This window comes from Sapajus apella, unplaced genomic scaffold (genome assembly GCF_009761245.1).
Source record: "Sapajus apella isolate SASKATOON/1434 unplaced genomic scaffold, GSC_monkey_1.0 scaffold1, whole genome shotgun sequence".
Lineage (NCBI taxonomy): Eukaryota > Metazoa > Chordata > Mammalia > Primates > Cebidae > Sapajus > Sapajus apella.
The window spans coordinates 6473141-6486068 of record NW_022436941.1 but is presented as its reverse complement, the minus strand read 5'-3'; the positions used below and the strand labels follow the sequence as shown (position 1 = coordinate 6486068).

Below are 12928 nucleotides of genomic sequence, written 5' to 3'. Positions count from 1 at the left end.
GGCTCACTGCAACCTGTGTCTCCCGGATTCAAGTGATTCTCATGCTTCAGCCTCCTGAGTAACTATGATTATAGGTACCTGCCACCACACCTAGTTAATTTTTTTTTTGTATTTTTAGCAGAGATCAGGTTTCACTATGTTGGTCAGGTTGGTCTCCAATTCCTGATCTCAGGTAATCTGCCTGCCTCAGCCTCCAAAGTGTTGGGGTTACAAGTGTGAGCCACCATGCTCAGCCTTCATCAAATATGTTCTTGAACACAGCTATCTGGCTATCTATTCTTATTTTCTTTAAAAAGAAAGGTGGTTGGCGAGGCACGGTGGCTCAACGCTTGTAATTCCAGTACTTTGGGAGGCTGAGGCAGGTGGATCATGAGGTCCAGAATTCAAGACCAGCCTGGCCAAGATGGTGAAACCCCGTCTCTACTAAAAATACAAAAATTAGCCGGGCGTGGTGGGAGGTGCCTGAAATCCCAGCTACTCGGGAGGCTGAGGCAGAGAACTTCTTGAACCCAGGAGGCAGAGGTTGCAGTAAGCCCAGATCATGCCACTGCACTCCAGCCTGGGCAACAGAGAGAGGCTGCAACTCAAAAAAAAAAAAGAAAAAAAAAAAGGGGTGGTTTCTGAGTAAATAATTTTCTATTTCCAAATGCTTTAAAAAACCATCTGACTCAACTCTCTTTAAAAGTTCTTGTATAAAGGTGCGAATATTTGTAGAAGCCTAATTTAAAAACAACTTTTGAACAAATTGAAGTACATTCCTATTGCACTATTGCATCAACCGTCAACATATGGCTTAGCTATTTGCATCCTAGCAAAGAATTTTCTACCTTCTTTATCAGCCCAAGGCACCCATCTGCTGCTATCAAAACAATATGCTTCCCTGTTCTTATACAGAAAAGTGAAATATGAAAATTAAGCAGAATTGATCTGGTAATATTTATTTTAGACATGTAACTCATGTTATTTCAGTAATACCTACCTACTTTCAAAACGATTTTATGGAGTAAATCCAAATCAGAGGTACTAGGAAGATAGGGATTTCCAGTGGCCATCTCAATGATCATACAGCCCAAAGCCCAGATATCCACAGGTCTCAAACAGATCAGAAAAAAAAAATCACTTTTTCATGTAGAAATATATAAATATGTTCTTAAAAATATGTTTAAATAAGGCCGAAGCCAAAGAAACAAGTGGTATCATTTGTAAGTTTTTCTTGTAGACCATATACCAGCTTTATAAGAATTGTTAACTGCTATATTGGTGAGGCTACAGGAAAGAAATAGTCCCATGTACTGTTCTGGAAGTATAAACTTATACAACTTCTTTGGAGGAAAAATTGGCAAAAGCCACCAAAATTTAAATTGCATATACTTTTGATTGTATAACTTTATTCCTAGGATTTTATCCTAAGATATACTCACATGTGTATACAAATATAAATATGAGAATTTCACTGCAGCTGTTTGTGGAAGAAAAAGATTGGAAACAACCAAAACATCCATCTGTAAGGGAATGGCTGAGAAAACTTTTGTACAACCACACAATAAAATATTCATCTGTTAAAAATGATGAGGTAGGTCTATCTATATATGCAGAAATAGAATGATATCCAAGATAAATTATCAAGCTAAAAAAGCAACATTCATGAAAGAAATCAAAGATCTAAATAAATGGAAAGATACTCCATGTTCATCAATACTCCACGTTACTCAATATTGTCAAGATGTCAGTTCTTCTGAGCTTTATGTAAAGAGTCAATGCAATCCCAATCAAAATCTCAGCAAATTAAAAATTGATAATTATGTGAGGTAACACACCTATGTCAATTAGCCAAATTTAGTCATTCTACAATGTATATATACCTCAAAACATTATGCTGCATACAATAAATACATACAATTTAATCTGTGAATTTAAAAAAAATCCTAGGAAATCATTTTGTAGATATTGACAATTGATTGCAAAGTTTATATGAAGAGGCAATAGACTCAGAACAGCTGATACAATATTGGAAAGAACAAAGACTGACACTACTTGACTTCCAGATGTTTTATAAAGCTACGATAAGCAAGATAGTATGGTGCTGGTGAAAGAATAACCAAATAGATCAAGGGAACAGAATAAAGAACCAGACTTGCACACACATACTTAACTGATTTTTAATAAAGGAACAAAGGCAAATGAATAGAAAAACAGATAGTCTGGAACATACAAAAACTGAATCTAAACACAGACCTTACACCTTTCACAAAAATTAACTCAAGATGCATGGTAGACCTAAATATAAGATGCAAAACTGTAAAACCTCTAGACAATCACATAGGAAAAAATCTAAATGGCCTTGGGTTCGGTAATGAGATTTTAGATACACCACCAAAAGCATAATTCACAAAAGAAAAAATTGATAGGAGGAACTTCATTAAAATAAACATTTCTGCTCCATGAGAGATAATGTTATACAAATGAAAAGACAAGCCACAAATTGGGAGAAAATGTTTGCAAAAGAATAAAGAATTTGTATCCAAAACACATAAAACTCTTAAAATCCAAGAGAACCCAATTAAAAAATGGGCAAAAGATATGAACATACATCTCACCAAAGAAGACATAAAGATGGCAAATAGGCAGATTAAAAGATGCCCAATATCATACGTCATCAGATAATTCCAAATTAAAACAATAATGAGTTACCACTACACACCTATTAGAATGCCTAAAATCCAAAATACTGACAACATCAAATGCAGGTGAGGATGGAGAGCAACAGGTTCTCTCATCCAATGCTGGTAGAAACACAAAATTCTACAGTCACTTTCGAGGACAATTTGACAGCTTCTTACAAAGCTAAACAGTCTTACCATACCACCCAGCAATTGCTCTCCTTGGCATTTACCCAAATGAGTTGAACACTTAAGTCCACACAAAAACCTGGACATGAATGTTCATAACAGCTTGCTTCATAATTGCCAACACAGAAGCAATAAAGATGTCCTTCAATAGGTGAGTGGATAAACAAACTGTGGTACATATATACAATGGAATATTATTTAGCAATAAAAGAGAAGTGAGCTGTCAAGGCACCAAAGAAAAGGAGGAACTTTAAATATATATTGGTAGGTCAAAGAAACCAGTCTGAAAAAGCTATATACTGTGTGATTCCAACTATATGACACTCTGGAAAAGTCTGAAGTATACTGACAGTAAAAAGATCAATGGCTGCCGGGAGTTCTAGGAGAGGGAGGGAAGAATAAAAATGAAGCACAGAAGATTTTTAGGACCACAAAATTATTCTGTATGATATTATAATTATGGATACATGACATTCTACATTTATCAAAACCCAGGAAATACAACGCAGAGTAAACTCTAAACTAAACTATGGAATTTAGTTAATACTAATGTATCAATATTGGTACATCAACTGGAACAAATGCACCGCACTAATACAAGATGTTAGTAATAGAGAAATGTGTGGAATAGGGTGGAGGAGACATAGGAAACTACAATTTCTGTTCAATTTTTCTGGAACCTAAAACTGGTCTAAAAATTAAAGTCTATGAATATAAGCAAATAAAAAGTGGCAGGGCTTGGTGACTCATGCCTGTGGTCCCAGCTACTTAGGAGGCTGAGGCAGGAGGATCACTTAAGCCTGGGAGATCAAGGCTGCAGTGAGCCATGAGTATGCCAATGTACTCCAGCCTGTGAGACAGAGTGAGACACTGTCTCATAAAGAAAGAAGTGGGGGAAGGAAAACCAAGACTTTATACTCTATATATAGTATGCTCCTATTTCTGTTCGAAAGGAAGGAGATGCAGAACTATGTGTATGTATTTGTGTATATTGTTAGATAATGACCGAAGCAATTAAGGAATCAATTATAGTATACATGATTTTTCAGATCTACATTATAACCATGGATGATATAATAATAACTTATAAGCTTGCTTATTTTACAAGTTTTATTTAATGAATATTAGTAAGTTTTAGTGAGAATAAATAAAATGAAGACCAAGTTTTGTATCTTTTGGTGAATACATACATGTGTATGCTCAGCTTTACCTGTTGTTTAGTAACAGTTTTCCAGAGTGATTGTACAAGTTTACATTTCCCCACCAGTGTAGGTGAGTTGTAACTGTTCCACTTACATTGGTCTTTTTTTCAATTTAACCATTCTGGTGGTGCCGCCTTGGGATAAAGGTTTGTATGTTTCTTATGACTAATAAAGGTAAGAGCTTTCGCACTTTAAAAAGCCAAGTTTTAGCCCTCAAGCTTTAAGTTAATTATTTTTAAGTATTCTCTCCACAGAATGCAATTTCTATGCACCTCCTCCACTAGCAAAAGAGACACTAAAAACATACCTACACAAAGCAGTTCACTTTTCCCCAGCTTGACCTGAAATTTCACAGTACAGTTTAGTAAGGGAAAGCCATTATCTACAGAAATTTAAAGCATTATCTAGGCAGACCTTTCAAAGAGCAACAAAGGACAGGCCATGTCTAGTTAATTATCATTGTGGCAGCAATCTTAAAGGGCCCCCCTAGTTTCTGAAATATGAGCAAGTCCTAGTTAGCTATAGAGAAAACCTCTCCTCACTTCAACTACAACATTTTGCAGAAAAAGAGCTGTCTGATGAAAAAAACGAGAACAAAATTAACCTACTAAGGAAAGTAAAGGTATTAGACTCAAGACTTGGTCAAGAAAAGTAGATGCAAAAGAGCTTAGATCTAATATGTAGAGGTAAGGGAGAATTAAAAAAACAAACAGGGGTATGAACTTCTAGCATGACAGAATGAACAGATCAGCTGACCTACTCTCTTACTAATTTATCACTGAAACTAGTAAAACTTTTTTTTAAGACGGAGTTTTGCTCTTGTTGCCTAGGCTGGAGTGCAATGGCGCAGTCACTGCTCAGTGCCAGCTCTGCCTCCTGAGTTCGAGTGATTCTCCGCCTCGGAATTATTTTTTTAAATACAAACACTTAAAGCATGTATGTATGTATAGAGAGACAGTCTTTATAGTCCTGAGGCTAAGCATAAAATGAAGATTTATTTATCCTCCAAAAACTATGCAATTCAGTCTAAGAAAGATGAGTCTGTTGCATTTGAATCAAGAAAACTTTTCCTTCCCCACTCTCTGCCTAGTGAGGCAAAGACTCCACTCTAGGGCTCCCTCTTCCTCTAGCTCCCAGTTGAAGAGCTTTCTTCCCAGGACAAGTGCAACTTCGGCATTTCTCATAATTCTCCCAGCTACTTGTTGCTGAGGCTAAGTTCTGGGTGATTTGTGTCAAGAGGAGGGAGACCCTCTTCCAACCAACCCCTGTTCATGGAACAATGGTTCTACCTTGAATGCAGTGCACAGAGAATACTGGGGACCAAACTACACTTGCCCCACTCATGAGGCAGAGGTTTCATGCCAGGAGAAGCAAGCTTAGGGGACCTCAGGTTGCTGCTCTCCATATCCCACTAAGTAGTCAGCTCTGAAGAGCAGGAATATAACTTAAAGGGAAAAGTGCCATGAATTCAACACAGATCCAGAAACTGAGCTCAGAGATTTTCCCTGGCGGAAGCAGCAAGCCATAAATTAGATGGCTCCTAATCTCTTTCAAAGGAATTAACATCATTTGCAACAGAGTGTAGAGAAGTTCCAGCCTAAATGTGTTCTCAACAATAGTACAGAAGGTGGTGAAAGGCAGCTGGGTGGAGATTCATCAATTTAATGAAGCTACAGTCTAGAGTATAGGCCAGCTAGCTTGTGGGAAAGAACCATGGAATAATACAATTAGAAGATGCTTTCCTGGGGTCAGGACAAATATTAAATAGTGAGCATCAAAACTACTTCTTCAAAAGAGCCACAATTTGATTGGAACATTTTGTAGAGCTATTTAAACCCCAGGGCAATGTTGAAAATAATAGAGCAATAAGCTATCAATGAATGGAGTTTAACAGCTAGGAGTAGCCATGGAAAGAAAGATAACCCTACCAATACCACTGTCATCTCAGAGTGACTGTGGGCCTACCCAAAGCTGTGCCTCCCTGAGGAGCAACTAAAGAGGTTTAATACTGTGTGTTGGGCGGGAGTGGGGGGGTGTGCCAGAATACTGACTCCATGAAAATAATTTAACCAGTCACTATGATACAAACAAGCAAATAACAGTAACAAGTCACAGAAGGAGGGGTCCCATACCCAGAGTTCCTACAATACATCATCTAAAATAGTCAAGTTCCAATAAAAATTACATGGCATGCAAAGAAATCTATGAGATATGACCCATACACCAGAAAAAAGCAGGCAACCCAAACTGTCTGCAAAAGTAACTAGGCTGGGTGTGGTAGCTCACACCTGTAATCCTAGCACTTTGGGAGGCTGAGGCAAGCAGATTGCCTGAGCTTAGGAGTTTGAGACCAGCCTGGGCAACACAGTGAAACCCCGTCTCTACTAAAATACAAAAGATACAAAAGAAATTAGCCAGGCGTGGCAGTGTGCACCTGTAGTCCCAGCTATTCGGGGGCCTGAAGCAGGAGAATTGCTTGAACCCGGGAGGCAGAGGTTGCAGTGAGCTGAGATTGGGCCATTGCACTGCAGCCTGGGCAACAGAGCAAGACTCTGTCTCTAAAAAAAAAAAAAGAAGAAGAGAAAAAGTAACTACTTGTTGGATTTGGCATAAAAATATTTCAAAAGAACAATTATGAATATGTTCACAGAACTAAGGGAAAACATGATTAAAGAAGGAAAGAAAGATATAATGACAGTGTCACATCAAATATTAATAGAGAATATCAATCAAGATACATATATATGTATGTATGTATGTATGAAGAAGAACCAAGTAGAAATTCTGGAGTTGAGAAGCACAATAACTGAAATTTTAAAATTCACTGGAGGAAATCAACATTAGATTTAAACAGGGAGAAAAAAGAGTTCATGAGGCCAGGCATGGTGGCTCACACCTATAATCCCAGCACTTTGGGAAGCCAAGGTGAATGGATCATCTGAGGTCAGGAATTCAAGACCCAGCCTGGCCAACATGGTAAAACCCCGTCTCTACTAAAAATACAAAAATTAGCCAGGCGTGGATGTTGGGAACCTGTAATCCCAGCTACTCAGGAAGTTGAGGCAAGAGAATCCCTTGAACCCAGGAGGCAGAGGTTGCAGTGAGCCGAGACCATGCCATTTGCGCTCCAGCTTGGGCAAGAAGAGCAAAACTCTGCCCCCACCCCCGCCCAAAAAAAAAAAGAATTCATGAACTTGAAGACAGGCCAGTAAAAATTATGTAAGCTCAAGGATAGAAGGTAAAAGGAATGAAAAAAATAGCAGAGACTCAGAGAAATGTGAAACACCAAACTATGTATATATACTGGGAATACAAAAATGAGTGGGGAGAAAAGAAAAATATTATAAAATAATGGAGGAAAACTGCCCACATTTATTTCAGAACAATAATCCACAAACACAGGAAGCTCAACAAACTCCAAGAACAATAAACACAAGGAGATCCACAAACAAATACATCATACAAGATGAAAATCTTGAAAGCAGCATGAGAAAAACAAATCATCACTTACAAAAGAACTTTGGTAAGATCAACAACAGACTTCTCAATAGAAACAATGGAGACCAGTAGACAGTGATACAACAATTCAAAGTGCTCAAAAAAGACCTGTCAACCAAAAACCCTATTATCTAGCAAAGATATCTTTCAAAAATGAAGGTGAAAGTAAGACTTTTCAAGATAAACAAAAACAGATAATTTGTTGCTAACCAACCCAACTCACAAGAAATATTAAGGAAGTTCTTAAGACTGAAAGCAAGTGACCCCAGACAGTAATTCAAATCCGCAGGAAGGGCAGGTATAGTTGCTTATACCTGTAATCTCAGCACATTTGAGGACCAAGGGAAGACTGCTTGAGGCCAGGAGTTTGAGACCAGCCTAGGAAATATAGTGTGGCACCGTATCTACAAAAAAATTAATTAGTTGGGTATGGTGGCACATGCCTGTAGTCCCAGCTATTTGAGAGGCTGACACAGAAGGGCTGTTTAAGCCCAGAAGATTGAGGATACAGTGAGTCATGATCACTCCACTGCCCTCCAGCTTGAGTGACAGAGTGAGATGCTGTCTCAAAAAAATTAAAAATCCACATGAAAAAACAAAGAGCACTGGTAAAGGTAATTATGTAATTATAAAAGGCAATATAAATGAATATTTTTTTCTTCTCTTAATTCATTTTAAAAAGCAATTATATGAGAAGACTTCAAAAAGTTCATGAAAATGGAAATAAATGATAAAAATAAAATATAAGCTTTATTCTCATTAGCTGGGCATGGTGGCATATGCTTGTAATCCCAGCTACTTGGGAGGCTGAGGCAGGAGAATTGCTTGAGCCTGGAAGGTGGAAGTTGCAATGAGGTAAGATTGCACCACTGCACTCCAGTCTGGGTGACACAGTGAGACTCTGTCTCAAAAAAATAAAAAATAAATAATAATGATACTCTAAGAAAAAAATTAAAATATAAATATAAGCTTTATTCTCAATGTAAGATCCCTAAGGTTCAATATAATTTTGTAAGCAGTGATACCAGCCATTTAGTACATCGCTAAGGAACTGAGTGTCTTGGGAATTTAACCACATCAATGTAGTCCTTTTAACATTATTAACTAACTAAAGAAAAATGGGTGCCCTTTATAGACTTTTTTAAGATTAGGAAATGAAAAGAATCAGAAGGAAATAATCAGAACTTTAAAGTAGATGCCTAATAATTTTGCATCAAAATGTTTATAAAATTGCCCTTGTTTGATGAGAAGAATGAGCTGGAGCATGGTCATGATGGAGAAAGACACTCTGGTGAAGCTTTCCCAGATGTTTATTTTGCTAAAGCTTTGGCTAACTTTCAGCTGGGTGCAGTGGCTCATGCCTGTAATGCCAGCACTTTGGGAGACCAAGGGAGGCATATTGCTTGAGCTCAGGAGTTCGAGACCAGCCTGGACAACATGGTAAACTCCATCTCTACAAAAAATACTAAATGTAGCTGGGCATGGTGGCATGTACCTGTAGTCCCACCTACTCAGGGGGCTGAGGTGGGAGAATCACTTGAGCCCAGGAAACAGGTTGCAGTGAGCCAAGATCCCACCACTGCACTCCAGTCTGGGTGACAGAGCCAGACTCTGTCTGGGGAAAAGAAAAAAAAAAAAAAAAGCTTGGGTAATTTTCTTGAAACACTCTCACAAGAAGCAGGTATTATTCTTTGGATATCCAGAAAGTCAACAATCAAAATGCTGTGAGCATCCAAAAACAAACAAACAAGCAAAAAAACTGTTGCCATGACCTTTGCTCTTGACTAATCTCTTTTGCTTTGACCAGCCCACTTCTACCCCTTAGTAGCCAGTGCTTTGTCTTCATGATCATACTAGTAAAGCCAGGTTTCATCACCTGTTACAAGTCTTCAGAGAAATGCTTCAGGATCTTGATGCCTCCTGCTTAAAATTTCCATTGAAAGCTCTGCTCTTTTCTGCAGCTGATCTTGGTGCAATGGTTTTGGCATCCAAGTGGAAAGTTTGCTCAACTTTAATTTTTCAGTCAGAATTACATACACTGAACCAGTTGAGATGTCTATAGTGTTGGCTGTTGTTTCTACCTGTATAATCCTTCAATTAGGGCAATCATCTCCTTCAATTAGGGCATGAACAAGAAAAATGTTTTCCTCACAAATTGATGTGAGTGGTCTGCTACTGCAGGCTTCTTTTTTTTTTTTTTTTTTTTTTTTTTGAGACAGAGTCTCACTCTGTCACTCAGGATGGAGTGCAGTGGCATCTCGGCTCACTGCAATCTCTGCTGCCCAGCTTCAAGCAATTCCTGCCTCAGCCTCCTAAATAGCTGGGATTACAGGCAATGCACCACTGCAACCGGCCAATTTTTTGTAGTTTTAGTAGAGACCGGGGTTTCACCACATTGGCCAGGCTGGCCTCAAACTCCTTACCTTGTGATCTGCCCACCTCAGCCTCCCAGAGTGCTGGGATTACAGGCGTGAGCCACCGCGTCCAGCCAGGCTTCCTTTTTAACATCATTTCCTCCCTTCTTAAAATAAGTTATCCATTTGTAAACTGCTGGTGTCTTTGGGGCATTGTCTCCATAAACTTTTCATAAAGCCAACCAAGCCTGTAATCTCAGCACTTTTGGAGGCTGATGCAGGAGGATTGCTTGAGCCCAGGAGTTCGTGACTAGCTTGGCCAGCACTACAAAGACCTTGTTTCTGTATTAAAATTTTAAAACATTAAAAATTGAAAAAAAAAAGAACTTTTCATAAAACATCAATGCTTCCACCATTCTTCCACTCAAGCTTCATCATAAATTTGATGCTTGTTCTTACTTCAATTTTAGCAGAATTCATATTGTTTTGATAGAGGCTCTTTTCCAACTGATGTATTATCCTTCTTAGTGCCTCAAACTAGATCCTCTTCAGAAATGTAACAAGTTAATATGAGTTTATTTTGGTGCAAAAAAAAAAATTAAAGCCATGCATAGTTTTTTCGTAATATGCATTTCCATAAACTTTTTGAAGACCCCTCATACAAAATAATATGCAAGACATTACAGCTGCCTCTACCTAGGGAAGAAATGATATGCATATAATATATTGTTGGGCCAATAACGTTACAAACGTAATATGTGTAATATATTTGCCAATGATATCAGAAAGGAAGTGACAGGAAGCAAAACTATATTGAGTTTAGAGAAATGACTATAAAGAAAAGGTAATAATAACAACATATTGTTGGGTTTGCAACATTATTAGATGTAATATGTACAACAAATAAACCACACAAAGATGGAAAAGGGAATAGAATGATACAAGAATAACTTTTCTTTTTTTTTTTTTTTTTTTTTTTGGGACGGAGTTTCGCTCTTGTTACCCAGGTTGGAGTGCAATGGCGCGATCTCGGCTCACCGCAACCTCCGCCTCCTGGGTTCAGGCAATTCTCCTGCCTCAGCCTCCTGAGTAGCTGGGACCACAGGCACGCGCCACCATGCCCAGCTAATGTTTTGTATTTTTAGTAGAGACGGGGTTTCACCATGTTGACCAGGATGGTCTTGATCTCTTGACCTCGTGATCCACCCGCCTCGGCCTCCCAAAGTGCTGGGATTACAGGCTTGAGCCACCGCGCCCGGCCTAACTTTTCTATATCTGTATCACTGGAATTAAACTAGTATATGTAGAAACTTACTAGTTGATTCTGATAAGGTATAAACCTTAGAGCAACCACTAAAAAGAAAAAAACACAAAAATATAGTAAAGGAGGGGCGTGGTGGCTCACACCTGTAATCCCAGCACTTTGGGAGGCCTAGGTGTGTGGATCACTTTAGGTCAGGAATTCAAGACCAGCCTGCCTGGCCAACATGGTGAAACCCCATCTGTACTAAAAACATAAAATTTAGCCAAGCATGGTGGTGGGCACCTGTAATCCCAGCTACTCAGGAGGGTGAGGCAAGGAGAACTGCTTGAACCTGGGAGGCGGAAGTTACAGTGAGCTGAGATCGCACCACTGCACTCCAGCCTGGGTGACAGAGACTCTGTCTCAAAAAAATGAATAAATAAAAATAATAATAACATTAAATGTTAACAGATTAATCCATCCAGCAAAAGGCAGAGACTGTCAGCCTGGAGGGGAAAAAAAAAAACTACTGATCTAACTATATGCTGTTGAGGGAAGATATACTTTATATTCAATATATAAACATTGTAAGCAGAAGTTGTGAAAAAGATATATTATGCAAACAACAATCACAAGAAAACTAAAAAGGCTGCCCTAATATCACGCAAAATAGACTTTTAACAAAAAAAAGTTACTAGAGATGAGGGAAATTTCATAATGATAAAGGGGGCAATCTATCAGAAAACTATAATAATGATAAACATATCTAAACCAATTAGAAAATCAAGAAGGAACGCCGGGCGCGGTGGCTCACACCTGTAATCCCAGCACTTTGGGAGGCCGAGGCGGGTGGATCACGAGGTCAAGAGATCGAGACCATCCTGGTCAACATGGTGAAACCCCGTCTCTACCAAAAATACAAAACATTAGCTGGGCATGGTGGTGCGTGCCTGTAATCCCAGCTACTCAGGAGGCTGAGGCAGGAGAATTGCCTGAACCCAGGAGGCGGAGGTTGCGGTGAGCCGAGATTGCGCCATTGCACTCCAGCCTGGGTAACAAGAGCGAAACTCCGTCTCAAAAAAAAAAAAAAAAGAAAGAAAAAAGAAAATCAAGAAGGAAAGAGAAAATATGAATGACATGATAAACAAGTTAGACCTAATAACTCTCTGCAGAACACTTCACAGAACAATAGAATATACATTTATATATTGTTCTCAAGTCACATGGAACGTTCTCCAGGAGAGCCCATGTGCTAGGCTGTAAATAAACCTCAGTAAATTTAAAAGGGAAAAATTACACAAAATATGTTTTCTTACTACAGCAGAATAAAATTAGACATCATTTACAGGAAAAATTTTGGAAATTTACAAATATATGGATATTAAACTATATTCTACTAAATAACCAATGGGTCCAAGGGGAAATCAGAAAGGCTGGGCACAGTAGCTCATGACTTTAATCTCAATACTTTGGGAAGTGGAGGTAGGAGGATCACTTGAGTACAGGAGTTTGAGATCAGCCTGGGTAACACAGCGAGACCTTGTCGCTGCAAAAAAAAAAAAAAACGAACAAAATTAGCCAGGCACGAGGGCACACACCTAAAGTCTCAGCTACTCGGGAGGCTGAGGTGGGAGGATCACTTAAGCTGGGGAAGTCAGGGCTGCAGTGATCTGAGATCACACCACTGCACTCCAGCCTGGGTAACAGAGCAAGATCCTGTCGCAAAAAAAAAAAAAAAGACAAAAAATACTTTGAGATTAATGAAAATGAAGACACAACATA

At 38.7% G+C, this 12928-nt stretch overlaps 1 protein-coding gene across 2 annotated transcripts in view; it reads right to left on the bottom strand.

The window, feature by feature from the left end:
* Positions 1–12928, bottom strand: part of CDKL3 (cyclin dependent kinase like 3) — a 111792-nt gene that overhangs the window by 64387 nt on the left and 34477 nt on the right. For both annotated transcript variants that reach the window (XR_004260796.1, XM_032251295.1), the window contains exon 5: positions 980–1092. Coding sequence is in view for 1 of the 2 variants with exons in the window: in XM_032251295.1 (XP_032107186.1) it covers positions 980–1092 (113 nt within the window). In the remaining variant the exon portion in view is untranslated. The remainder of the gene's footprint in view (positions 1–979; positions 1093–12928) is intronic.